The sequence below is a fragment of the Aspergillus pseudotamarii genome (assembly GCF_009193445.1).
Source record: "Aspergillus pseudotamarii strain CBS 117625 unplaced genomic scaffold BDV38scaffold_18, whole genome shotgun sequence".
In the NCBI taxonomy this organism is placed as follows: domain Eukaryota; kingdom Fungi; phylum Ascomycota; class Eurotiomycetes; order Eurotiales; family Aspergillaceae; genus Aspergillus; species Aspergillus pseudotamarii.
This window is the reverse complement of record NW_022475032.1, coordinates 298,754-324,150: the sequence shown is the minus strand read 5'-3', so window position 1 is coordinate 324,150 and position 25,397 is coordinate 298,754. Positions and strand designations below refer to the sequence as shown.

The following is a 25,397-nucleotide window of genomic DNA, read 5'->3' as shown; positions in this document are numbered from 1 at the left end:
AGTAATATACAAGGAACAGCGGAACACGACAAACGCCGAGAAACCCATGAAGCCCATAAAAATATTCCACAAAAGATGAAAATGCAAAGAAATCTCACACAGCCTCCCAATCCATAGCATCGACAATGAAATCCCAATCGGCCTCCGAATCGCCCGACAAGTCATTGCCAGTGCTATTCTCGGCCCTGGCCAAATGGTCCCGAGCCAGCGCCAGTCCATCTTCTAAACCGATAAAGATTTCTGATAAAATATGGTCGAAGTCGTAGCTTTCGAGTGGCATCGCCGTCTCCTTCGGACGACGGAACGGATCTGTCTCCGCCTCTTCTTTCGACATATCGGCTGTCTTCCAGCGATTACGAAGTTCTTTCGCTTTCCTTAACTGCTCACGCACATTTCCACTCCCGAGAACAGCATGCAATGGACAGGTCTCCCCCTCTAGCGTGTCCAGAACATTGGCATGATACCGATGCGCAGCCACTCGGGACCTATTCCTCCCAAGCCTCGGAGTCGACTGCGATCTAGTAACAGCACCAGTGACCGTCACGCCGAAGACGCCGAGTAAATGCACGATCGCGCGCTCCAGAAGTGCATAGTACTCGAAGAAATCAATCTTGAACATGATCTCCGCATGGGCGACATCAACGCCACGGTCCGCGGGGAGCGTCGCAAGGCGGTAACCCTCCGCCAGGAAGGGTAATTTCCACTTTAATCGCCCGACGATTTTCATGAACCGGGCCAGCTCCTGCGAGGGGGGTGGGTGGTTCTGTCCTCGGGGCGTGGAGGATGACCGTCTCGTCTTGAGCTCCTCTGGACCCGGGGCCCATCGTGATTCGAGTAGACTGGACGTGGTCCTGGATGGCATTTCGATAACTTTTGGCGGGCGGGAACGTGATGTCAGAGTTGGTCTTTGCGGTTGCCGGAACGGAAAACAGCTTCAGGTTTCGGTTGTGATGACGAGTGGGAACCATGGAACCACCCTCGGACTAACTCGCGATCGGTATAGGTGGTTTCACATCGATCGCGAACCGGTCCTGCTTGGGAACATTTCTAGAAAACTAGAACCGGTTCTGGCGCGTTTGCAGACTGATCTAGATTTTCCCTCAGCGCTGTGCCTTTGGTGGTTTTTATGTCCAGAACATATCTTGGTCCGTCACTCGGAATGATCACAAATGCTAATGACTTGGTTCCGCTGGAGACAGATAGAATCGAGACTCATCGATGGAATTTGTCAGTTCAGGAGAACCCGAAAGGCAAGACATTCTGACTTTTTAAATAACCGATGGGTCAGAACTGTCCAGACTTCAAGAGTTCACAATGAACCCCTGAAGCATGAATCGGAGAATGTGAAGGGTAAGCGGTGAGGCTGTCTAGCGTTGCTCATGTGACGGTAATTTTTCCCAAACAAAGAAACAAAGTGAAATTTAGTGTGGAGACTAACCAGGAAGTGGATCAAATACTACCAAAGTAAGGCAACGGAGGAAACAAAGAAAGGAGCCTACTTGCTGTGTACTTCCTATTCGGAAGCGGGATTCGCACCCACGGGAGTTCCTGAAGAACGGAAAGACTCAGGTTACGGATTTGGAAAAGTTGGTTTTCAGTCGGTCTCTACCTGATCTGGCTTAGCGTCAGCTAGCGATGTGCTGAAATAGCATCGATGAAAGAGCTTCACTGCATAAGTCAACGTAGATCGGACTGGGTTCATTAAGCATCGTCAACGTCAATTCTTATCCACCCTAAGCTCTGGTAGAATCTTGCACCATAACCTGTCAACACATTTTAAAACCTTGAGTAGCTAGTCTGACGTGGACCACGACTACGACTGGAAGTGTTGCAAATATATATTATGCAATTGTTCCATAATAGTAATTACCACAGTGGATAAGATGTCCAAATGTTGTTCAATAGCTTGTGTGTCCACTCTCTTCCATTCCCTGTATTTATATAGGTAAGCTATTATATATGGAGTAGGATTTCCCTCTGCATGCCATCTTGTGGTGCAACCAGGCGAATGTTATAAAAACAGGCGGCCGTATCAGAAGAATATGATGATGAAGCTCTCTAGTACTAGTCTCCTTCATTCACATCGTGACCATCCGTACCGTCACCATCCGATCTTTCAACTGGTGCAATCTGCTCTACTGCTGTGTTGGGCAGTAAGTCACCTTCCCCTCTACTCAATAAAGTTGCGCGCCCCCCATCAAATCCTCATACCCGTGTCCGAGTTCTTCCACAAATGCTCGGAGCATATTTTTGGCGATGTAATGGCCGGGGGTGCCCTAAACAGGCTTTCCCAACTCGTGGGTGAGACTGATAGTCCTATCCAGCTGTACCCGTGTAGTATCAATGATCCGGACTTTGTAATCGCGGAACTACTACACTATCCAATTGAATAGCATAGCGTTGGTTGGTCTTTCGGGGAGATCAGACACGATCAGCATCACCCTAGCATCGAAGTACGGCTCAATGATCGCGTTTTACCATGGGCCCATCTCCACCAATTGCTCTGCTGCTGAGAGGGACTTCGCCGTGGTCAGCTGAAGGGCTTTATTAATTTTGACAACCTTCGAAAGATTCCTCGTTAGGATCGCATGTCTCTGATTTGCGTGTGAAAATCACCTTTTTCCTTAGGTGATCGGGTATAATTATTCATATGTCCAACCGTTGACAACCGTACAACAACCGTAGAACAACCTCCTGCTGCCAACCCCCCTTGGGCCACTATGTCAACTCCCAATCGGGATCCGATTATTCTTCCGAATCTGTACTCGTATCTGACGCTGCATCTTGGTTGAATGCTACCCACGGCCCCCACATATCCCTACATGGAATTTCAACATCATGGGAAGGGTCGGGAGCAAACGACACGGGAGTCAGTGATCCCTTGCCCAGCAATTCGACCGGTGGAGGCTGATTCAGCTGATCGATCTGCTGCTTCATCCTCCTCACCTTTTGTACATATGCTTTATCTATTTTGTCCACCGGCAGCGTCACGAGTTGCATCCCCTCTAGTCCCTGACTCTGCACCGCATTACGCAACATCCGCTTCTTCCAGGGCTCATTCTCTTCATCCTCATGAATAAAAGCCTCGTCATCGTCTAGAACCGACGAAATCGCAGTAGCCCACATGCGCCGCCATCGACCACAATGCAGGATATGATGCATGGCCACCTGGTCTCCTTCCCTCGGCCGCTCCAGGTGCGGCGCATACGGACCGGTGGACAATCTGGTAAACCCGGGGTAACTCGAACAAACCCAATCGGGGAGACAATAGGTGAAGTAGTCGATTCGCGTTCGTACATCGAAATAGGGGAGATTCTGTTCCGGCTGCAAGAAGGCGTCCATACTCCGCCCAAACAACTCCCCATATATGATAATCTGGAAGGCCGCTCGATCGGCCTCCGTTTGGATGGTGTAGGGTTCGCTTACCCCGCCATCCCAGAAGTTTGGTGTGGCGTACCACTGCCGGCCGGCCATCCTGTCGATCTTGTCCGAGAGCGGGTTAATGGTGGAGAACCGGGCTAAATGGGTTCTCCGGATGTCTTCCAGCGTGAGGCCTGCGTGTTGGAGGCAGAACTCATAGAGGCTGTCGATTCCACCTTGGAAGGCTTCGCGGAGGGCTAATGTACGTATGTCATTCCCTAATGCCCAGTCACTGGCTTGGCGGGCTGTGGCCGCGACGAGGAAATGAGGATGCGGAGAGAAGAATGTGGGGGCCGAGGCGGCGGCTAGCTGGAGGATCGTCTTGGGCTGTGCTGTGGACAGGCAATCCCGGAGTCTGCGACATGACGCTGCTGCGTTGGTAAAGGTCTCGATGTTATCGAGGTAGAGGGGGAGAAGACAGAGAATTTCGGTAGGGAGTGCGTCGAGACCCATGGTGTGTGGTAGCAGCAAAGAGCAACGAAGCACGAAACGGAGTGACAACACAGGCGTCGGCAGTCTTTAAATGATGATGGATGGTGGTGAGGCTGAATAATGCTCCACTAAAAGGTGCCTATCAGCTTGAATCATTTGCTGCTCTGACAAGGCTGACGGCTGAGCCACCTGCTGCCACTGTGGGTCTGAGATGTTGTCACTAAACCATAAACAGTCCCCGGACTCGAGAAGAGTAATTGAAGCAATATTCTAGCACCATGGCTATTTGGCAGGTGCATACATGCCCCGCTGTTGTCATAGTGGCGCCTCCATAGTGGTGCTCACGGTTGAGAGACACCCGAATTTGTCAGACTTCCCGACTTGACGAGCCCAATCACCTCTGCCCATATCAGAGAGGCCTAGCCGTATGCCGAAGATCCCCTTCTCTTCGGCCAGCAGCCATTCTGGATTTCTAACATTATTTCAGGTCCTCGAATGCAATGATAATCGTCAGTGAAAAGGTATACTAGTGAACAAAGAGGAGACATCCATCCAGTCGCAGTCATCGCAGTCAAGGTGGGACATGGATGACAACATGGAGTTGTCATTAGTTTAGCGTACCCTAGGAGTAGCGACAGTGAACGAGGAATGTTGTTGTACGCCTATTTTCTCAGGTTTGAATGTCACGTTGAGAAGCCCGATCGGGTCCTGACGTCAGAGGGTTTTCATCGCGTCGATCCAGTCAATGAAGTCAACGCGATCGCCAGGGGAGATCGCAACCCCCGACCAAATCTTTCATATATAATGAGGAGACGTTCCCCAGTCATTGGCTTTTCCCATGTCGTATCCCTTTACTCCTTTCCTCTCTCGCCACGAGCTCAATCTACACTGACCGCTACGATCGTTCGCAACATGCCACAAAAGCGCAAACCATCGCAAAACGGTACTAGGGAAGATGGAGCAAACAGCACCTCACATACTAACAAGCGGGGCAAATCCGATCTATCAGCACCGCATCCTAATTCGCGACAAGCGGAAGAGTTCGGAATAGTGTTGCGACAGTTCTATCCACCCGAAATGAGCAACGAGCGGTGCCAAGCCTACAACGACGGAACGTTGGAACGGCCGATGGACGCATTGAATCGGGTCTGTGAAGAAACAGTAGATGCCCGCCTATCAGTTCGGCCCAATGCTGCCGTGGTCCATTGGTTCAAGTCTGATCTTCGATTGCACGACAATCGCGCTCTGCGAAAGGCATATGAGGTTGCGCGCGAACATTCCATTCCTCTTATCGCACTCTACATTCTCTCGCCTGAGGATCTCACGGCGCATGTGAGCAGTCCCGCGCGGGTGGATCTGACGTTGCGAACATTGGCGCAGTTAAAGCGTGACTTGGGCGAGTTGGATATTCCTCTGTATATGGAAACGCAGGAGAAACGGAGGGATATTCCGCAGCGCGTTACTGATTTATGTCAGGAGTGGGGAGCCAATCATCTTTTTGCAAACATTGAGTATGAAGTTGATGAGCTTCGTCGAGAGGCAAAATTGGTCCGATTGTGCGTCGAGAGCGGCATTGCCTTTGACGTGCTCCATGACACCTGCGTTGTTCCGCCGGGGTTACTCAGTAGCCAACAGGGAAACCAGTATGCCGTATATAGTCCGTGGTTTCGTGCATGGCAGACATTTCTTATGGATAATCCGGATTATCTGGAAGTGTCGGAAGAACCTGGCTCTAATCCTGGCAACGCTCGGAGAGTCTTCAAGGACCTTTTCGCAAGTGAAGTCCCCGCAGCACCGGATAACAAGCGATTGTCGGATGAGGAGAGGGAACATTTTCGTCAACTATATCCAGAGGGAGAGCACGAGGGTTTGGACCGCCTAGAAAGGTTTCTGGAAGAGAAGGCCACGGCATACGATGATATGCGGAATTCACTACCTAAGCAGACCACATCGGTTTTGAGTCCGTACTTTGCTTCTGGATCGTTGAGTGCCAGAACTGCAGTGGCCAAAGCTAAGAAAGCCAACAAAAATCAATTGGACCGGAATGACCTAGGTGTTGTGTCTTGGATCAGCGAGGTGGCATGGAGGGACTTCTACAAACACGTGTTGGTACATTGGCCATTTATATGGTATGCAGGTGTCAATTTTCGATAGACATTGTCCGGTTGAGCTAATGGAGATAGCATGAACAAATGCTTCAAGCCTGAGTTTACAGATCTTGAATGGGAATATAACGAAGACGACTTTAACGCGTGGTGCGAGGGCCGGACCGGGTTCCCCATCGTCGACGCTGCGATGCGACAGATGAACAATGCCGCCTGGATGCACAACCGGTCTCGCATGATCGTCGCATCTTTTCTCTCGAAGGATCTACTGATAGATTGGCGGCGGGGAGAGCGGTACTTCATGGAACACCTCATCGATGGCGACTTCGCCTCCAATCACGGCGGCTGGGGGTTCGGCTCCAGCACTGGGGTCGATCCGCAACCGTACTTTCGTATCTTTAGTCCCTTGCGCCAGAGCGAGCGATTTGACCCCGACGGAGAGTATATACGACGCTGGGTACCGGAGCTGCGCGAAATTCAGGGATCGGCTATCCATGATCCGTATGAGCGCGGCGCAGGCGATTTGGCTGAGAAGAACGGATATCCGAGACCCATCGTGGACCATGCGACGAGGCGGGCGCTCGCCTTAGATCGGTATAAGAGGGCAGCTGGGGGAAAGTCAAAGTAGAACGTGATATAACCTTGACTAACGACGGGGCGAGGATAGAGGAACGGCATAGACGCTAGCCAGATATTTCATGGTGGTATTTGTCAATGGCCATCCTACGAACGGACTATGCTCCGTACAAGATATTATACATGATGAGGTATAGTGCTCTTGGTCGACGGATATACTACCTCCTAGTGGTCGAATAAGCACACGTTGACATCAGCGCCGGTACTCTGGTGTACATCCTGCTTGACACGAGAGTGACGAAATGCGGCCATCAAGGTGAGAGCAGGCATGGATTATTCGACACGGATACTCTGCTTGGGGCGAGCAAAGGGTCAGCGGTGATGCCCAATACGTGGTTGACACGTTAGATATCTAATAAAGTGTTCGAAATACGAATTTTGAGAACGTCTTATTCCTTATGTCTTTTGTTTATGTATATCAAACTAGAGCGACATCTATCGGCAGAGCAGCTGAAACAATAACAGACCATATCATCCACCATGCGTTCGCCAGACCAACAGATCACACTATACCAAGACCAGAAAGCCAAAGCAGAGAGGAGAGGATCCATAACGAACAAATGGACATCATTTAGGGTTGGACCGAAGTGAGTAGCGGAGAAGGAACAGTCAGGAATTCAGCTGATACCAAATCTTGTTGACATCACTGAAGTTCCTGGATAACCTCCAAAAGACCCTCGCGAACACCGCACGGAAGAGGCCAATCTTGAATACTGCCAAGGGCGACCGGTCTATTCGTGAAATACCAACGCTCAATACTCTTCAGGGCCATACGCGCCTTTTTGGAATAGATGACATTGGCCGTAAACCGAGGCTGGTGACGGAGAGCTTGGGTGAAGCGCGTTGCTGGTATTCCCCAAGGATGGATCTGAAAATCATCAATATAGTCCACATGTTCAGGGAGCAGACCTTGGTGCCCTCGGGGCCACTCTGCTCGTGGTTTATCGAAGAAGGCAAGATCATTTGGAGCTGCAAGCTGAAATGTGTTAAGATAGGTCGCGCGCTTGAACAAGCCTTTCGGCGCCCAAACACCATGCCGTTCGACATGCCAGTGGTAGTATGCTGCCCGATACTCGAGGTCAATGGGCAGGGGGTCTATCACTGGAGCTGAGGGGAAGGGTTCCTCAGTATCAAATTCGAAGTCTGCCAGCAAGGCATCTCCCGGAAGACTCGTACCATCATTTCCACTCTCAAGTGCTCCTTGCTCCCGCTTGGCGCGTTGTTCCCGCTGACGCCGCTGCTGCTCGTCTTCATGGGCCTGTAATGTATTGATCCTAGCAATAACACCTCGTATAGCCTCCTTGAGCTTCTCAAAGCGGGTGAAAATCGCGTCGTTCACAAAACCGCCCTGCACGTTGGGTTGTATTTCCTTCGCACACGGATTCACCATGCCCGTGACCCGGCCAAACGAAGATGGGTCAATCTCGCCACGGTCCTCAGCTGCTTGTTGCTCTCGATACCAAAGGCAGAGATGGTCGAGATCTTCATGGGTCAGGGGATGTTGGAATATCGAGTCGTTGCCCCGTCTGATCTGAGATAGCGCTAGTCGAACCTCCCAGAGCCTTCGTTCTTTGCGCCAAGAACGTAGCAACAAGAGAAATCTATGGCGATAGGTGGTCAATTCGATTATGTGAGTCTGTATTATCTCTCTGACCTTGATCAGTCTTAGTTTCTCAGTGACAAAACTAGGGTCAAGGCAGTAGTCTGCGCTATTAAGAAGTCTACCGGTCCTGCTAGCAATTGTCCAAAAGGGGGGCTCAAGAGAGACGTGTAAGACTGCAACATCAAACGCCACACGAGCTCTGATGCCAGCACTCTCATCCACATGATCTGGAACATCCATGACCATGCCAACCGGAACTGTACCCAATCTAGGTTCCTTGTAGGAAGGTATTTCGGGTGGGGACTCCGTGAACGACAGAATATCGGTGGGTCGATAGGGGTAAGCTGCAAATCGTTCCGGGAGAAACCAGAAGAGCGGGTAGCCACGGCGTCCAATGTTGCCCGACTGACCCTGGTTCTGAGAGACGCTAGCTCCATAAATGCTACTGTGCTTTGTATGGCTCGCATGGTGTCTCTCCTTTGGGGGATCCTCATCACCAGCCCATTGCTTCACCTCGGGGGGCGACTGCTTTGTGGTCTCATCAAGACTGTCGACGGAGGCATGGGATTGGACATATTTTACCTGGGACGGTTCAGCTGGCGGCTGTGCTATATTGGCGGATGTAGAGATGTCAGGCGCTTCAGTCCTTTGTCTCTTTGACGAGGGTTGGCGAGGAGGGCTTCCCCGTCGTAATCGGCGTGTTCCTCTCATCTCTTGCTTTGATGTGGCTGTGGGGTGGTATGGTGGTTTGAATACCAGATCTTTCATCGAAGTTATGGGATCATGTCAAGAAGAGACTATTGTAAAGACAGGCGAAAGGTCAACAGTGTGAAGTTGGAAGTAGGGGAGATACGCGACAGAAGGAACACAAATCGAACAGTGAATATCAGGAACAAAAGCACAAGAGTCCAGTGAATTCAACGCCCACATGCGCCAAGGCCAAACAAGCTACCAATACTAGTAGACAACAGAGATAGCACAAGGCAGCTACAGGCACGGGAAAGCCACGATGCGTTTGGACTCATAGCTTGGATGAAATAACTGTCATGGCAAAGCACACTCCCAGTGATTCCCCCCGACGTAAGTACTTCTCTGTGGGTATCTGTGTGATATTAATAACACAACTCACTGCAACCGAGGTTTCACAGTATCACTAACCTGCAATGACTACGTTGGAAGGATATTCCAAACTCTGGATCGTCATCCACGTACTTTGTCCCCAGGATGGTCTCTGGGGCTATCCCGAATTCCACCCAAGCGACCAACGCAGCCAAGATATTCTCATGTCGGTTAAACGGTGTCATTGTTGGAGCAGGGTTACCACCCTGCCCAAAGGCCCATGCTCCTGGGCCTGAGCTACAATGGGACATGCCTGAGATGCGAAAAAAGCGGAAGAAATGGTCAAGCTCGGACGAAGACATGTTCATGGCTGTCGAAAGATGATCGTAAAACCGCTGTGTGTTAAAGCTTGTGATCTTACCATCCTGCTGTCCATGGAAGGTGATTATCTTTCCTCCACGCTTTTCGTAATTTGACAGGTCATTCGGCCAGGTCCTGATATTTTGCGGATTCAAGTCATCCGCAACCTTTGCGTCGTGCAAATCAAACTCGGCTGGATTCCATGACGGATCATAGACCACATACTGAAACCACTCCTTATTGCCTTGCATCAGCATATGATATCATTGAGAACGATTAGGGGCGTATACTTTGGAATAACTGAATGGCTTTCCAGCATAAAGCTTGTCTGCGGCCTCCAGCTCGCTCCCTGGTTGCATTGCTGGGAATATCAGTTGCCCATCTTCCCCGTACATCGGGCGGAACACGTGCCGCACGATCTCTATCTGCGCAGGGCTCAGACAGTTGGTTAGCTTTTCGTTCGTACACATCAATACTTCGGGACGAAAATGGCACAAAGTGGGATCCTCGATGATACCGTCATCGACTCCGTCAAGTGTATCGCACTGTGTCAATACCGCCGAGTGGATCAGGTTCTTCCATGTTGATACATTTATGAAGCTGGCGGAGTCAGCAGAACCTGTAATAGGGAAGAAGCTTGCTCTCCAAGAGACAAGGTTGTTGAAGTCCAGTGCTGGTGAGCCGGCAACAATGCCGTCGAAGTCGTCCGGGAATTCCACTGCGGAATTAATGCCCTGCCGTCCACCCAAAGAGCAACCCAGATAATATGATTTTGTATGAGGTTGCCCATAGAATGCCCGAGTGACTTGTTTACCTATCACTGTGCTCAGATGGAGTCTACTCACAATTAGCTATCTTGAGCTACGTCGACGTACACGCTGAAACCATGACATACGCTCTCCAAGCGAAGTCCGCAAGGACATCCGAGTTTCTGTAAAATGAGGCGGCAGTTGTGCCATTGTGTCCGTTGTTCGACCCGACAACGGCGAATCCGTTCGCCGCCCCGTATGCCAGATCCTCATATTTTATACCTGTTCAGCCACGGGTTATCAGTACGCCTGAAAATGACACAGACCTCTATTCTGAAGACGATGTCAACCTACAACCATCAATGCCACCATTTCCAGTCCCCAAGAACCTTCCCGTCCAATTTCGAGGTAGCCAGAGTTCCGTGGTAACGCCCGATCTGTTGGATGTCTCCACATATAATGCGACACGGCAAAGGTCCACTGGGACAACTTGATACGGGCGAGCACATGTCGCATCATTGTACGGCAAAGTCAGGTTTGTCCCCGCGGGCACATATTCAGTGAACTCACGATGTGCGCTCGCAGCCCTCGTATTGGGTGAAAAGACTTCGCATGAGGCTGGGAAATCAATCCCCGCGGCCGAGACAAAGGATATGTTTACGCCGAGAAGGGTGAGCCACAAGGAGGCCTTCATATTCATTTTGCCCTCGATGTGAATCGGTAGTCCGCTGGTTTCCCACTGCCCCTCGACTGCCGTGGTATATGACCGTGGTTATTAACAGCTACAACTCCAAGAGGGAGCAAATGCGCAGAAAGAGTCCGTGCCTTGCGTTTGCGCTCGACGTGGCGCTGAGCTTGGACTAGTCTCGTCCTTGGCGGCCGATCACTACGATATGGGGATGCGGTGCTCAATAGTAGCTGCTGATGCTCATACACGTCGCGACCAAACAGAGAAGAAAAATAAAAAATAAAGGAGACATTGATTCGGAGCTTGTCATTCAGAGGGGCGTCCAATTTCAGTTGCAGTCGGAGGAAAGGCAGAGTATCAATCATAGTGTTCTATACTTGGCAGATTTACAAAATGCTTGGTGAGGAGCTTATTTGAGCAGACCAACCTCGAACATAGAGTAAATGAAGTTTTTATACCGTGCATATTACAAACCCAAAGAGTTAGAGAGTGTGACAGAAGTATTAATTTGCAGGCATAGCGTGTGATCAGTTAAGGATATTATTTCACATTGAAATGAACGGGGTGCTCCAAAGTCAGGTGGCTGGACGGAGTACAACCCGCGCATCGCGGACCGGAGTGCGGGCTAGATTTAATTTCAATCATTGGACGTTGGTAATCAGGTCTGCACACACCCCTGCACCGAGTTCAATCGAGGCTTAGGATTCGGCAAAAGAATATGCATATCTCCACCTACAAATTGATTAACGTACATCGTCGCGGGAACGGCGTTAGAGAAATAGAGAGATAGCTACCGGGGGTACATATGGTAATTATAAGAACATCGGATTAGCCGTCATATGCAGTACCAAGCAACACTCCCACATCAACCATGGTCCACAATATCCTCTTCACCGGTTCCTCCGGCTATCTTGGCGGTACCCTGCTGGCGCACTTCAACAGGGCAGAGTTACCTCCATACGGCAAGCTTTATGCTCTTGTTCGCTCTGAAACGCAAGCCCGATGCGTGCAAGAATACGGCGCAGAGCCTTTGTTCTGCGATGTTGACGACCATGTTCAATTCACAGCCGCAATTGTTGATAGAGAGATCTCTGTGATTTATTTTCTCATCGACGCTTACAATCAGACACGTCAGGAAATGATGATTAGGGCCCTTGGAAAGGTTACAGAACGCACGGGGAAAACTGTGCACTTCGTACATACTACCGGCGCCAAACAATTCAGTCGTCATGGGGGGGTTCAAGATGACAGACCTTTACTTGACACTGACCCGACGCTCTATGACATCCAAAAAAATGCTGCCCCGCCGTATAAGTGGTTTGCCCAGGTATGAACGCCCTCCTTCAGCGCATAAAGTGGCACGATTGCGAAGCTCACTCACATCTTGAACAGGGTCTTAGGACAAACGTCGCGGTTATTGACACCGCAGAGGAGAACGGAGTGCGAGCGTACATACTTGCTCCCTGCATAGTATATGGAGAGGGGGAGGGGTTTGGCAAGCGCACTTCTATTCAGGACGTTGCAGTGGTGAAAGCTGCGAAGAAGACTGGTCGAGTCTATAAGGTCGATTCGGATGATCCTGTAAGTTGCATGTGGATCGTCACCGGCTTTCTGTAACGACACTAACATGCTCGCCAGACCTGGCCTGTTTGCCACGTGAGTGACACTGCTGCGCTCTACGTGCAGATCCTACGGCAAATCTTGCTCGGTAACGATATCGGATATAACAAGAACGGGTTTTTCCTTGCGGCCTCCGGAAGTATAGCCTGGAAAGACATATATGAAGCTTTTGCTAAAGCTCTCGCAACACGTGGTGTGGTCGATGATAGTACGGTAGAACTGGCAGACGAAACAGCCTTAAAGAAAATGGGTGAAGCACTCGGGGTGGACCCATCTATTGTGCTTTTTTCAGTGGGCGGGAAGTATGTGACTCGTGATCCTCAGTATTATCTTCGAATATATGCTAACGTACACCAGGTGTACCTTTACTGCAGCCCATGGCAAGCAGATCGGCTGGCAGCCCCAGTACCCACCCGAGCATATACTTGAAGTGGCTGATGTCGAGACTGAACTGATTCTGAAGAGTTTGGAGCCTGGTATTTGAAGGGCAACTATTCGGTGATTCCACAGTTCACTATAGAAGTACATTGATAGACTTTTAATATTACATGACTAAATTCAATAGAAGAATTACGAATACTGTATTGACTCGTTTCAGGAAGGAACTGTAGTTACAATGATACTATGTTGATGCTAATACCCTCGAGATAGACATTACATCAAACCGATGCTAGACCGATAAAGAATACAACTGTGGTCAAGAACGCTCTATATAAAGAGCTAGAAAGCCCTCAAATTCACAGCCCCTACCAAGTTTGCCTACAGGTCACACACAGTCCGTCAAGAGCACTACAAATATATTGACAAAAGATAAGCTTTGCGCTTCAGGTAAGCTAGTCTCATAACTGTAATAAAAGTCTCAAGTTCAAACATCTACAGTGAATGTTAAGTGGGAAGCTATGCTATTACCCAGATGCACCTGAGCTACAGGTGACACCGAGGTTAGAAGGAGTGTTTCCGCACAGGATCTTCGCATCCCCCGATGGAGCTTTCACTTCAAACCCACTGATAGTAACATCGCAGGTGCCCTTGGACCCGCAGTTCAGATTTGCTACCACAGGGTCCTCCTTATCACTCGTGGTGCCCGTGAACCCCTTGACGACAATGCCTTCCAGCACTGCGTTGCCAGGGTTTTCTTCACAGTATGTGTCATCTTCGCCATAACAGCTTTGGATCTGGAAGGCATAATCACACCCATCGACGATGAAATCCTCGAATGTAGCATTCTTCACCGTTGATAGGCCATGGTCTCCACCACTAGGGTAGGTTTTGATGCCTGCTGCTTTGCTCGACTTGATCATTGTTATGTTGCGGGCATAAACATTCTGGACGGTATCGTCGCCAGACTTTCCAAGTGAGCCAACCGAAATGCCGTGGGAACCCGTGCAAGACACATTCTCTACGGTTACATAGTTTGCGCCCGGTTTGAACGCCACGCAGTCATCGTCGTTGGTGATGGTGACCGATGAGATGGTCACGTAGGTGCTAGCACCTATGTCAAAGGCGTCTGTATTCTTCGGAAGATTGTCCGACGACGAGGTGGCATCCATAGTGAGACCTGTAAATTGGGCATTTGACGTGTCACCCTTGACGGAAATGAACACGTTGGGTGGGTTCTTTTGTCGAAGTCCGGACACCTCAATGTTACTGCCCCCGGTGATATAAAGTAGGGTCGGACGCTTGTAGCTGCTGTCTTCGGCAAATTTATCCCATCTGTACAAGCGAGTTAGTCAATACCTAGCGCCTAACAAGGCAGAGAGGCAACGTACGACTCTTGCCCATTCCCATCAATAACCCCGGAGCCCGTGACGGAGCGAAGCTTCAAGCCGTCAATGTCTGAGACACTGATCATGGCTGTCTTTCCATTCCAGTAATCCGTGGAGCTGGTGAACTGGAGCAACCCTTCTACCTGGAAGTCACAGTTCGAGCAGCCCTTGAAATCGAGTACACTATTCAAGTAATACGTCGTATCCGCCGGGATTACGATCGTACCTCCGTCACCGCATGATGTGATCGCTTCTTGGATTGCGGGGACATCGTCAGTCGAGGAGCTTCCGCCAGCAGTGGGAGTGCAAGCAGCACGAGGGCTAATAGTCCTGTCGGCAGATGCTTCACTTCTCGACGGGGCAGCTCTGCTGAGGCCAAATAGCGAGAGCAGAAAAATGCTATTGAAGCCGATCATTTTAGCACTGATTTACACAAGGTTCACAGATGCTTATTTCCAGTTTGTACCATCGAAAAAACACGCCGAGCGAGCCCAGATATATAGCTTAGGGACTCAAAATCCATCGGCTCCAACCTCAATAACGTCTCACCATCGTGCCAGTCATGTCGATCACAGGTGCGAGCCCGAACATCAGGGCTGTCCCGGACTCCAGGTAGAGCAAGCTGTTTTGACGGAGAAACTACTTCATCATCAAGATTGTCCGTGAGATCCGGGCGCTGCCTAAAGCTTGTTTTATTTAAATTGCACTTGTTGCTGCAACCGAGATTAGGGGAAGTGATCGTCGTCCGGGGAAACTCACATTGGGCGGGAATCCTCCGGCTAAATGAGCACCCGCTTTTATCCTGTGGGACTCCGCAGATTCCGGGACTTGTACTTGGCCGATTGATGGAAGAATTTTGGAATACCTAGACATGTCCAAATACGACTTAGAGCTCGTCAAAGGCATGTGAGACAATGTCTTGTCATGGGTCCCAGACACGCCGACGTGCAGGGTTTATAATCATGCCCATGAACATCATTACTAGAGGTGTACAGCATTGCATATATCCGAACTGCCCATCACCTCGGTACGCTGACCCAGCATGCACGGTTCCCTCCTCACAATTGCTCTGTTGAGCTTCGGTCTCTGTAGCTCTGCATATGTGCTACCTAGAGACTCAGGTCGAACCAGCGCCCCATCCGGGTGTTCCACTGTAGGCAAGTCTGGCGATTATTCAACCATCAGCGATGCTCTGGGTGCTCTAGGCTCATCAACGGCGGACGCATGTATTTACATTGCAGCTGGCACGTACGAGGAGCAGCTGACTATTGACTATGCGGGCCACTTGACATTATATGGGGAGACAAATGATACAGAGACCTATAAGCAGAATACGGTCACTATCACTCATACCATATCGTCTCCAGAATCAGGCTCCCTCGATAGCAGTGCTACTGTCAATATCAAATCGGACGTGGTTTCGGTGTACAATATCAACATAGCGAATGGATATGGAAAAGGCGCGCAGGCCGTTGCGTAAGCGTTTACTCTGTTTCACTTGTCTGTAAGCGCAACCATAGAGAGTTCTAACCTGCAGTTATTGCCGATATTAGCCTCGTCGCCCAGGCCGACCGACTTGGATTTTACGCATGTCAATTCACGGGGTATCAGGATACGCTGTATGCGAAATCGGGCCATCAGTATTATATCAATTCTCGAATTGAAGGTGCGTTTCCTCGTGGTCCCTTTTCCGCTTCGAGCTCTTCAACTACATCCAGATCAGAATTAATCGGTTCACAGGCGCGGTCGATTATATCTTTGGCGACGCCTCTGCGTGGTTTGAAAATTGCGACATAGTCTCAAATGGTGCTGGCTACATCACTGCTATGTCGCGTCAGACCACTTCTGATACTGCGTGGTATGCCATCGACCATTGCAACATCAAAGCAGCGTCAGGAGTAGATCTGACTGGTGATGTCTACCTGGGCCGACCCTGGCGAGTCCTCGCCCGCGTGATCTATCAGTACTCAGTCCTACCCGATATTATCAACGCCAAAGGTTGGCATCCCATGGCAGATGGTGCGACGCCTCTCTATTATGAGTTCAACAATACTGGTGCTGGATCCGACACGTCAGAACGAGAGTATCTGAGCACCATTGATGCGGCTGTGACAAAAGAAACAGTCTTGGGAGATGACTACAAAGACTGGGTCGACTCCAGTTACTAGCTGGGTCAAGCATAACCGGTTCTAGAGATAAAATGTGGACGTAGCTCCATCTAGCCGCGATTTGTCTAAGTAGATTTTCGTATTATTCTCGATAATATGTTGTCATGTAAGCGTTGTGGGTTGACAAATTGAAAATATATTTCGGAGAGATGTGACCTAAGTTACCTGGCAACTTGAAGTACAGTATCGATCTCATGGCTTTTCTCGATTAATTACCGCTTGTACTTCAACCAAATTCATGCGGACATCTTATTTTCTTGTCTTTACTGTAACATCAAAAATGTCTGTATACTGATGGTTTTGCCCGCAGTCGCTTCCTGATCTCAGGAAATAAGTCAACGGTTTGCCGCCTGTACACCTGAGGCAGGAAAGCATGACTGGGCCTATAACGAGCGCCCATTGGCTGTACTGCTGCACAAGTGGAGCCTTGTGTGTCTTGGCTGCCGAGAGAGGGATAGTGAGATTCACGGATGACTTTTGGCGGCCCTAAATCTTCACTCCTACAACCACTAACGGCACACACCCCTTGGCATGAATCACCTCCGGCGATGGACAGGTCATCCTCGACTTACGCCGCAGAATCATGCTGGACTTGTCGTCGCCGTCGCAGAAGATGCGATCGCTTGCTGCCAGCATGTCACAAGTGTGACATAATGCAAGATGAATGCCTGGGGTACGCCAAGGAACGGCCCCTCAGATGGACGAATAGCGTCGCCAGTCGCGGCAAATGGATGGGAAAGTCGGTGCCAAGCGTCGGATCGCCAATGTCAATCGGTCGGTTACTAATTGACCCCGGTCTCCAAGACCTGACAAGGCCAATGCGAGAGTATATCGCATATTGTATGTAGATTAACCTGACATGACAAGGCGACGTACTGATCGCGGCGCGTAGTCGAGCGAAATTGCAGCCCGGAGTGCGTGATATATGACCTAGGACCGAACAATCCGTTCAAAGAATTCATGACCCTGATTCCATCCAGTAGGGGTCTTTGTCATATCATGGTTTCTGTTGCAGCGCTGCACCAGGCGCAACGGGAGTTAAGTAATAGCCGATTAATCGGCAACGAGCAGTCTCCTGGCGAGCTGGACACCGCGGAAGGGGCAAGGGAATCATCCCGGTTCCACGAATATCTCTATCACAAACAGCAGGCTCTTTACCTGCTGAGAACTAGGTACCTTGAGGCACCGTATCAAGACTCCTACGGCGTTATTGCTTTAGTCTTCCTGTTCATTTGGCTGGCATGTCTGGAAAGCGGGAGAAACACCTGGGCATATCATCTCAAGGGGCTGAAGGAGCTTATGCAAGCCCAACTCCTATCCATGGACCTGGCACAGTCGACCAGCTTAACTGCGGCGTTTTCCCGATTCTATGAGTATTTCGAAACGAGCTATGCCATGTTAGTACAAATCATCATCCTTCCTTCGACCTATGTATGCCTAACATCTCAGCTTCGAAATTCTCGGCTCGACATTGGTGAAATCGAAACAGCAATATAAACCTCTCTTCACATCAATCCCGATGATTGACATCTTGAAGCGCTCCGAGTCCCTAACATGGACGGGTTGTCCGGCAGACCTCCTTTACATACTCTCCTTAGTCAACTCGGCCTGTTCAGGTCCGATCGCTCCGGACCCTAACGTTATCGCTCACCTATTCTCTCAGACCGAGACCTTCTCGCCTCAACGTTGGGCTTTTGCAACCCCCAATGGGTCTCAACCAACCGTCCGGTATCATGTAGCATGCATATACAAAGCAGCCGCTTTGATCTACATCTCCCAGGTCTTTCCTCATATTTCGCAACAGCCTTACTCAGTTGAATCGCACCTACCCGACTCACTTGATTCGATCATCGCTCATTTCACAGCTGTCGGCCCGGGAGATAGTCATTTCAAAGGCCTCTTATGGCCGGCGTTCATGATTGGCGCTGAGGCACGAACTGAACACCAGAGATCAGCGATTATGGAGGTGTTGGACCATTTGTGGAAGTTTTGGCGCGCTCAGAATGTAAGGTACGCGCTGGAGGTTCTCCAGAGGATTTGGGAGAGACAGACCACTACTGAGGGAGCGTCACAGCCTTGGATTGAGTATCTGTACGAACAAGGGGAGAATTGGATATTCGTGTAGTACTAGGCCAGGCACTCCATATTGCAACTGCCCGGTGACCTGAGGCTAGGGATATGTAATGACCTATAGCAGCAGCTTGTTATTTCCTGTATATATCATTTAGCTCAATACACTTCTGAAATTACACCAGTACACATACTTGGGAAATGGCCTTGGAGAGTCAAAAAATACCTGGAATATGACGAGAAGCCGAGGCGAGCTGATAACCTGACAGTCTCGGGCTGTGGAATACTATAGCAGACCCCCAAGCGATTTATTGTGTGGAAAAGATTCTGATCGTTATATATGAATATTTACGGTGAAAATGGCTTTAGAGTGCCCAGGAACAAGTGTAATGTGCCCAGTGTGGGAATATGCGACGGGGACATGGTTACCATCTGGCGATATTTTACCGGCTCCCGGCTCCGCTTGGAAGTCGGTCGCATGTCTCGATCTATATCTCCCTGTCAGTAGCAGCATACTATATATTGCCATTCGTAGAGTCTCAGCCTGCTTGCCTTGCAGGGTAGGTGGGCGCAGGAGCAAACTTCAAGCGATCGGGCGATAGCAGTGATGGAAACCTACTTCGTAACTTAGAGATAATCAGCGTATAGTAGTCCGTCAACTATAGATCAGCACTGCCACTATGGATAATTATTCAGACCAGTACGTTAGTTCTGGAAGATAGCCCATGGTGCTTGCATATAGCGATAAAGCGCGCCTGGAATGACAGCGCAATAACAAATTGATTTTCTAAATGATTCCATGGCTTACAACTGCAGAGACTAGCATAAGCGCACTATGTAAAGGTAAAGACACCAATCATCAAGGGCTTATGCGTATAAACCGAGCCAATGGACTACTATTGTACCGCCCTGTCCCAGATGCCATCCACATCCTCGTCCGGGCTCATGTTATCTACTATACCCAGCGCCGTGGTCGGCTTTTTGTAGCCCAATAGTTCCAGCATTTTGGGGCTCATTTCACGGACTTTACTTCGTGGGATAGCGAGAAATTGGTTCTCTTCGGTTCGGAGATGGCCACGGATAAAGAATAAGCTGTGCATCGTTCGGATAGAATCGGGTACAGAATTATGCCCACCGCCATGGAAGGCCGACGCGAGGAAGATCAAAGCCGAACCGGGCGACATTTCTGTCCCGTTAACATATACACCTTATTGTATCATGCGGGACTCATGTAAATGGAGATTACATACCGGCAAAGCAAACCTCATCGGCGCGAGCCCACCGGTCATCATCCCATTTATGGCTTCCCGGAACGAACATTGTCGCCCCGTTTTCCCTCGTCACCTCACATCCGGCAATTAAACACCCAAACTGGCTCGCCTGCTTGAAGCTCCATGGCACAAATGGATTCCGTGTGTGGCGGATATTGTGGACGTTATCGTCACGGTGCAGAAGTTGCCGCGGGGCTCCATAGCCGATATTCATCGATACACTCAGACTAAGCAATGGATCTAGCGTGTTGGGCTCAGCGTTGCCCTCGCGGTATAGGACAAAGTCATCGCGAAGGATCCGCTGTCGCAGTTCCTCAAGGACTGGGTGTTCGCATATTTGAGCGACCATCTTAGATTTCCCGACTAGCCCTGGGACAAGTGTTGTCTGCGGAGGAATCGTGGTAAATGCATCACCGTCCACAGTCGGGTCGAGATGCCGACGGTGCTTTTGGTTCCAGGGTTTGAGGTCCTCTTCGATCGCGGATAGCTCGTCCTTCGAAACAAGATCTGTGAGGATTACTCCGCCATCCCGCTCGAGAATTGCGAGAATATATTCAATTGGTGTTGTGGCAGGGACTTTTTCTATGGATGCTGTGGGTTGGTATGAGGGATCGATTGGGGCTGGTACCGGGAGTGGAAGGCGAGTCATGGTTATTTCGTGTTTCGACGCGAGGGTCAGTAGTAATTATGTTTTGTTTTTCTTGCTCGCCTTGATAACTGGTCAAGGATAGGTAAATAGCGTTCTTTAAACAGATCCTATCCCCCGCATTAAGGAGATCAACTGCGGGGATACGATCAGTGAGTGGTGCTCTCATTTTTTATCCCGCATTGGGAACTCCCGAGGCTTGGTCGTCATTCTGGGCGCATCAATCGATAAGATCTATGACTACATTGCTACATAGTTCTTCTCGTTCTTCTCAATAGCTAAAGATTTATAAAAACCCGTACTATTCCATAGTATTACATATCCAGAGTAGTGTATTATAGTATACCAGAGATATTCAAGTTAAGGTACCGGCAGTGTGGGCCGCAAAGGAACAGGTAGTGTCAGGCTAGTTACTTAGTATCCTGCAAGCTTCGTACTAACATCGCGTCTTGGCCCCTAATAAGGGTTAGTTCCATGTACGTTGCGACCAGCAGCTGAAGGGGCCACCGTCCTGCGGCTGAACCTCGCCTTCATATCTACCCGACGTCTTGGCGCCTTTATAAGCTCGCAAGGTTGAAGAATTTATGTCTTAGAGAATCTATAAGCCAGAAGCTTGAGCAGCCAGCTATGGTGGGTATACCAGGTCGATCAAAGGGATGTAGGACATGCAGACGACGCAAGATCGGGGTATGTTAGATTAATGCCTTGGGACCATCAATCGACATAGGATATGCTAAGCTTCATATAGTGCGACCTGCAGGAACCGCAATGCGGCCAATGCAGCAAAAGCGGCCGCCACTGCGAGGGCTTCAGAAAGGAAATTGCCTTCATCCATCGCACGCCTCAGGGGCTCCTTCGCAAAGGCCAAGAGCGGCCCCCGGGGCCTGCTCCCTGGGAAGATGGGGCTCGATGCGGGGCGAGTTCGACGTCCATGACGCATATGCCCCCGCAGCTCAACAACGCTGCGATCTATCTCGATGGCATGCTCCATACATTCCTAGTCGCTTTTCTACCCTCTTCATCTATTCTACCACTCACCCATCACACTAATATCACCGCTCCTGCCGCACCATGGATGCGGATCGCCGTTGCTCTCCCCAGGCGCGGCCCCCTCCTCTCTATGGCCCTTCATGCTCTTTGCATGACCAAAGTAGCGCGAGCCCAGGGCGACCAAGCATTACTCATGCAAGGCATGGCCGTACATGAACGGGCTCTGCGAGCGTTGCAAAATGCGATCTACAACAAAAGTACAGCGCTTGCAGACGAAACGCTGGCCGCGATACGGGTGTTAGGGACGTATGAGCTGCATGAGGGCACGATGGGAAGTGTGGTCGGCTGGACGAGTCATGAGACAGGTGTGGACCAGTTGGTGCAGCTGAGAGGGTTCAGCTGCAGTCAGTATGAGAGCGAGTTGGGCCAAGCCCTATTTGCGGAAGCCAGGAGGAGCGCGGTGAGTTGGTTAATTTCTGTCTCCGTTCCTTCGCCGTGTTGCCAAATATCGTGCCAGCAGTTCAGGCTGACAGGAGCTGTAGATGATCCGTGGCCTTCAATTCTATAAGGCCACCTTCTTTGGCGAAAAGCGCTGGTGCATCGAGCCCTGGGGGGCTAGACCAAAAGACTACATCCAGCAACTGTACGATATTGGGCTGCTTCTGCCACCCATCCTTGAAGAGCTTCACACAATACAAGGCCTGCCCGATGACCCACGCCGGGCACAGATCTGGCAAAGATGCCAGCACCTCGACGACCGCTTCAACGCCTGGCATGCACGCCTCCTAACCCTTTTCGGTACCATCCCATACTGGGAGGAGCCGGCCGAGCTGGGGGCCCGCTCCGCCGACATACTTCCAGGCCCCTTCGCGACCTCGTTTCACTTCCTCCACATACACGTCGCCGACGGTCTAGGTTTCTTCTGGGCCCTGCGCCTCCTCTTGCACAACGTCATGCGAGGCCTCTCGAATTCCCAGGGCGCTGCGACTGAAGAGCACAATGCGGTCATTGCGGACTATGCTTGCAATATCGCCAGGTCGGTCCTGTATTTCACGCAGCCGGAGATCGGGTATTTGGGCGTGCAGTGGCTGATCTTTCCGTTGAAGACGGCCTTGACGGCGTTTCGGCAGATGGGATGGGAGACTGAATGGCAGTGGAGTAAAGGGGTGCTAGTAGCCATGAAGAATAGGGGAATCAGCTACGGAGGTGATATTGTCGACGCTCAATGGGGGGAGCGGATTCAATAATGCAGATTGCACATCTAGCATTGTATAGAAATTGATATCAATTAAAGTACACTATATGTGGAAGAGTTCTGGCTTTCATGTATATTAAACTATTTTGATTGGATCTGGGGATGATATCCTTGTCGACAGGAGGTTCATCAATCTTACAATACCAAGAATAAGTTTTCCACAGCCTAGGCAGATCAGCGTCAGGGGATACCAAGTTAACTGATCCAGATGCAGAGTATCATTGGTCTACTTGGCTCGTCTGCTCCCCCGTACTAATTGTGTATTTTATGTTAATTAACATGCGAGTTTTAATCTTTCATTTTGTAGATAATAGTGGTCATACTCAGGTTGATGCATCGTTCTTTTACTACAGCCCCTATGCTGGAAACTGTCATAGAAAAGGAGTACAACATATAAGTCACCTCTGATTAGCCGCCACCAAGACTGTAGCCTTCATTTCCTTCATCGTTGGCAGATATAAAGATGGACATCTTTCTTTTATCTTTGCCATAGAAGATCTCTCGAAGACAACAGTTTACACAGCCATTGTCATTCGGCACTCGGACCAAGTCCGGCTCTCTTCCCGCAGCGCAGACTTAACCCAGTAAGTAGTGATAACCGCCCAGACACCAGCCCAAATCCATGGAATCGTCCACCCTACACAACAGAAGAAGAAGACGTCAGTTCAGTGTCTCTTCATGATATTCAAATAAGAGTTCAGCCTTGAGCACAGCCAGGAAAAATGAGTCCTGAAAATAAAACCCGGAAGAGGGGCACATGATGAAACTCACCCAATCCAAAAGCAAAGGTCTGGACGCGAACCGAAGAAATCACAACGATCAACACAATGCCCATAATACATCCACCCAATCCCCAGAACCAATTCAAAGCCTCAATTAGGCGTTGAAACCGCACGCTGGCTGCATATCGTTTCATCAGGGCTGCGCGATACGGCATGTCCCTGCCCCCATCTACCGCAACGACATCCTCGATGATCACTAAGATGCCTGGGCGAAAGACTTCACCTGCCGGAAGGGAAGACACCGGGAATGGTTGTCGTACGCCAAGCTTTGCCAGTATTCCGGTAATGACTAATGTGAAGCCAACTTGTACCAGGAGAATAGACGGAGGCAAAGAATTCATTCGTACACTCGGAGGTTCTTCTGTCAGACCAATCACGATAATGATTGTGACGAGTACAAAGCCCAGAAGATAGTTCCAGTGGAAGAAGTCAAACTATACATCATGCAAGAAGTAATTGGAAGTTTGTGTTAGCGATCCTTACTCTAGTTTTGCAGTGGTGGGGAAAAGAAACAAAAAAAAAAAAAAAAACCAAAAAACCAAAAAGAAAACAAACGAAAATCGAAGAGAAGATAAGAAAGAGAAAGCATACGTTCCAACGACTTTCTGATTTAAGCGGTCGGCAATTCGATGTCAATTTAAACAGTCGCCATGTTCGCATGCCCAGTGAAAATAAGGTCGACGCTCCTAGAATGGCGCTGGCTACACTAAGAGCTGAGTTTTCGACAGCTAATTGTCAGCGCATCTGATATGGACAAGGAAGAATTTGGAGACACAAACAGATCTTGATGGATAAATTTGCCCCCCAGTGTAAACTTGGATAGAGCACCAACGGCACGATACAGGACGTGAGCAATATGAAACCCCAGTTCAAGAATATTTGGAGTTTGTGTTCATGGAGATCAAGAGGCAAGGGAGGGGGGCCATCAATCCCTGCTGGGTGATTCTTGCCCTGCGCAGTCATGTCGTATTCTTCAATCTGGCCTGAGTTCAACTCACTGTAGAGCATACTGAAAAGAAAAGGAGGTTTAAGTCCAGGAATGAGTGGGCATATGGGCTTGAAGCTTTTATATGTGATGGATGCTGTACCTCCAACAGTCGGCATAGACTGTATTTTAGTCATTGTGCTAATTTGGTAACTTCCAACACATGCCTCTTGCTGCTTTGTCCTTCTTCAGGGGCCATAAATTAAGCTCATGCAACAACCTTTGCTCAGCCGCATTTGAACGCCAGCTGGGGTGGACCAGAACAATGGTCGAGATAGGGCAGATCTCGAGGGATGTGGGGAGGTGCACGTCTATGCAGCACTATGATTGGTGAGTGGTGCAGGCTGTGCTGACATAAATCATCCCAAAAGGGCATCCAAGATGCGAAGCGGCTTTTGGTCTCGAGCCGCAATGCTTGGTCTCTAACTATATCTATTGCACGAATTTTCTCTCGACACGCTTCAGCTGAGCATCGATCTGGCCCCATCGCTAAACAGAATCGAGGCTGTCAGGCACATCTCTGTGACTAAATAGTAATAATAGCATCTCGCAACAACTTGGGTCCCATATGGGGGAACACGACTAGAGTTACTATATTCTCCTCAGATACATATCAAAGCTGATTTCGGAATCCTTGAGGTCCCCACCTACTAGGTCCAGGTGGTTACGATGGAATAGTCCATCCAAATATCAATCAGTTCAGCTGGAGACGACTTGCTACGATCAGAGTTGTATTGGCCCACGCAGAATGTAGCCAGATTTAAGTTCAACGAGAGCAGAAATCGCCCCTTA

At 49.7% G+C, this 25,397-nt stretch overlaps 11 protein-coding genes across 11 annotated transcripts; 5 read left to right on the top strand and 6 right to left on the bottom strand.

The window, feature by feature from the left end:
• Positions 1-94: 94 nt before the first annotated feature.
• Positions 95-862, bottom strand: BDV38DRAFT_281562 (uncharacterized protein; the record flags this gene model as incomplete). Its single annotated transcript, XM_032059585.1, has 1 exon — positions 95-862. The coding sequence occupies one exon, from the start codon at positions 860-862 to the stop codon at positions 95-97; it is 768 nt and encodes a 255-aa protein (XP_031915063.1).
• Positions 863-2,541: 1,679 nt separating this feature from the next.
• BDV38DRAFT_57635 (uncharacterized protein) lies at positions 2,542-4,186 on the bottom strand. Its single transcript, XM_032063572.1, has 2 exons — positions 2,617-4,186; positions 2,542-2,561 (listed from the first exon to the last, which is right to left on the bottom strand). The coding sequence occupies exon 1, from the start codon at positions 3,871-3,873 to the stop codon at positions 2,746-2,748; it is 1,128 nt and encodes a 375-aa protein (XP_031915062.1). The 5' UTR covers positions 3,874-4,186; the 3' UTR covers positions 2,542-2,561; positions 2,617-2,745.
• Positions 4,187-4,656: 470 nt separating this feature from the next.
• BDV38DRAFT_270197 (deoxyribodipyrimidine photo-lyase PHR1) lies at positions 4,657-6,585 on the top strand (the record flags this gene model as incomplete). Its single annotated transcript, XM_032057108.1, has 2 exons — positions 4,657-5,981; positions 6,036-6,585. The coding sequence occupies 2 exons, from the start codon at positions 4,657-4,659 to the stop codon at positions 6,583-6,585; spliced, it is 1,875 nt and encodes a 624-aa protein (XP_031915061.1).
• A 651-nt stretch (positions 6,586-7,236) lies between these two features.
• Positions 7,237-11,064, bottom strand: BDV38DRAFT_270196 (tannase and feruloyl esterase-domain-containing protein; the record flags this gene model as incomplete). The annotated part of the gene is made up of 5 exons (XM_032057107.1): positions 7,237-8,842; positions 9,409-9,782; positions 9,906-10,440; positions 10,511-10,646; positions 10,719-11,064. The coding sequence occupies 5 exons, from the start codon at positions 11,062-11,064 to the stop codon at positions 7,237-7,239; spliced, it is 2,997 nt and encodes a 998-aa protein (XP_031915060.1).
• A 626-nt stretch (positions 11,065-11,690) lies between these two features.
• On the top strand, positions 11,691-13,180 carry BDV38DRAFT_57611 (NAD-dependent epimerase/dehydratase family protein). Its single transcript, XM_032063571.1, has 4 exons — positions 11,691-12,379; positions 12,445-12,633; positions 12,691-12,974; positions 13,030-13,180. Exons 1-4 carry the CDS (start codon positions 11,924-11,926, stop codon positions 13,154-13,156), a joined length of 1,056 nt encoding a protein of 351 aa, XP_031915059.1. The 5' UTR covers positions 11,691-11,923; the 3' UTR covers positions 13,157-13,180.
• Positions 13,181-13,577: 397 nt separating this feature from the next.
• Positions 13,578-15,061, bottom strand: BDV38DRAFT_291715 (putative extracellular exo-polygalacturonase; the record flags this gene model as incomplete). Its single annotated transcript, XM_032061808.1, has 2 exons — positions 14,442-15,061; positions 13,578-14,385 (listed from the first exon to the last, which is right to left on the bottom strand). Exons 1-2 carry the CDS (start codon positions 14,852-14,854, stop codon positions 13,578-13,580), a joined length of 1,221 nt encoding a protein of 406 aa, XP_031915058.1. The 5' UTR covers positions 14,855-15,061.
• Positions 15,062-15,480: 419 nt separating this feature from the next.
• pmeA (putative pectin methylesterase) lies at positions 15,481-16,606 on the top strand (the record flags this gene model as incomplete). The annotated part of the gene is made up of 3 exons (XM_032059584.1): positions 15,481-15,914; positions 15,992-16,104; positions 16,179-16,606. 3 exons carry the CDS (start codon positions 15,481-15,483, stop codon positions 16,604-16,606), a joined length of 975 nt encoding a protein of 324 aa, XP_031915057.1.
• Positions 16,607-17,098: 492 nt separating this feature from the next.
• BDV38DRAFT_243389 (transcription factor domain-containing protein) lies at positions 17,099-18,787 on the top strand. The gene is made up of 3 exons (XM_032054218.1): positions 17,099-17,446; positions 17,499-18,003; positions 18,056-18,787. The coding sequence occupies exons 1-3, from the start codon at positions 17,155-17,157 to the stop codon at positions 18,729-18,731; spliced, it is 1,473 nt and encodes a 490-aa protein (XP_031915056.1). The 5' UTR covers positions 17,099-17,154; the 3' UTR covers positions 18,732-18,787.
• A 785-nt stretch (positions 18,788-19,572) lies between these two features.
• On the bottom strand, positions 19,573-20,596 carry BDV38DRAFT_291711 (phytanoyl-CoA dioxygenase family protein; the record flags this gene model as incomplete). Its single annotated transcript, XM_032061807.1, has 2 exons — positions 19,573-19,862; positions 19,927-20,596. The coding sequence occupies 2 exons, from the start codon at positions 20,594-20,596 to the stop codon at positions 19,573-19,575; spliced, it is 960 nt and encodes a 319-aa protein (XP_031915055.1).
• A 560-nt stretch (positions 20,597-21,156) lies between these two features.
• Positions 21,157-22,830, top strand: BDV38DRAFT_291709 (Zn(II)2Cys6 transcription factor; the record flags this gene model as incomplete). Its single annotated transcript, XM_032061806.1, has 3 exons — positions 21,157-21,280; positions 21,342-22,043; positions 22,126-22,830. Exons 1-3 carry the CDS (start codon positions 21,221-21,223, stop codon positions 22,828-22,830), a joined length of 1,467 nt encoding a protein of 488 aa, XP_031915054.1. The 5' UTR covers positions 21,157-21,220.
• A 523-nt stretch (positions 22,831-23,353) lies between these two features.
• Positions 23,354-24,583, bottom strand: BDV38DRAFT_270189 (uncharacterized protein; the record flags this gene model as incomplete). The annotated part of the gene is made up of 4 exons (XM_032057106.1): positions 23,354-23,475; positions 23,610-24,054; positions 24,212-24,333; positions 24,400-24,583. 4 exons carry the CDS (start codon positions 24,581-24,583, stop codon positions 23,354-23,356), a joined length of 873 nt encoding a protein of 290 aa, XP_031915053.1.
• Between the last annotated feature and the right edge of the window lie 814 nt (positions 24,584-25,397).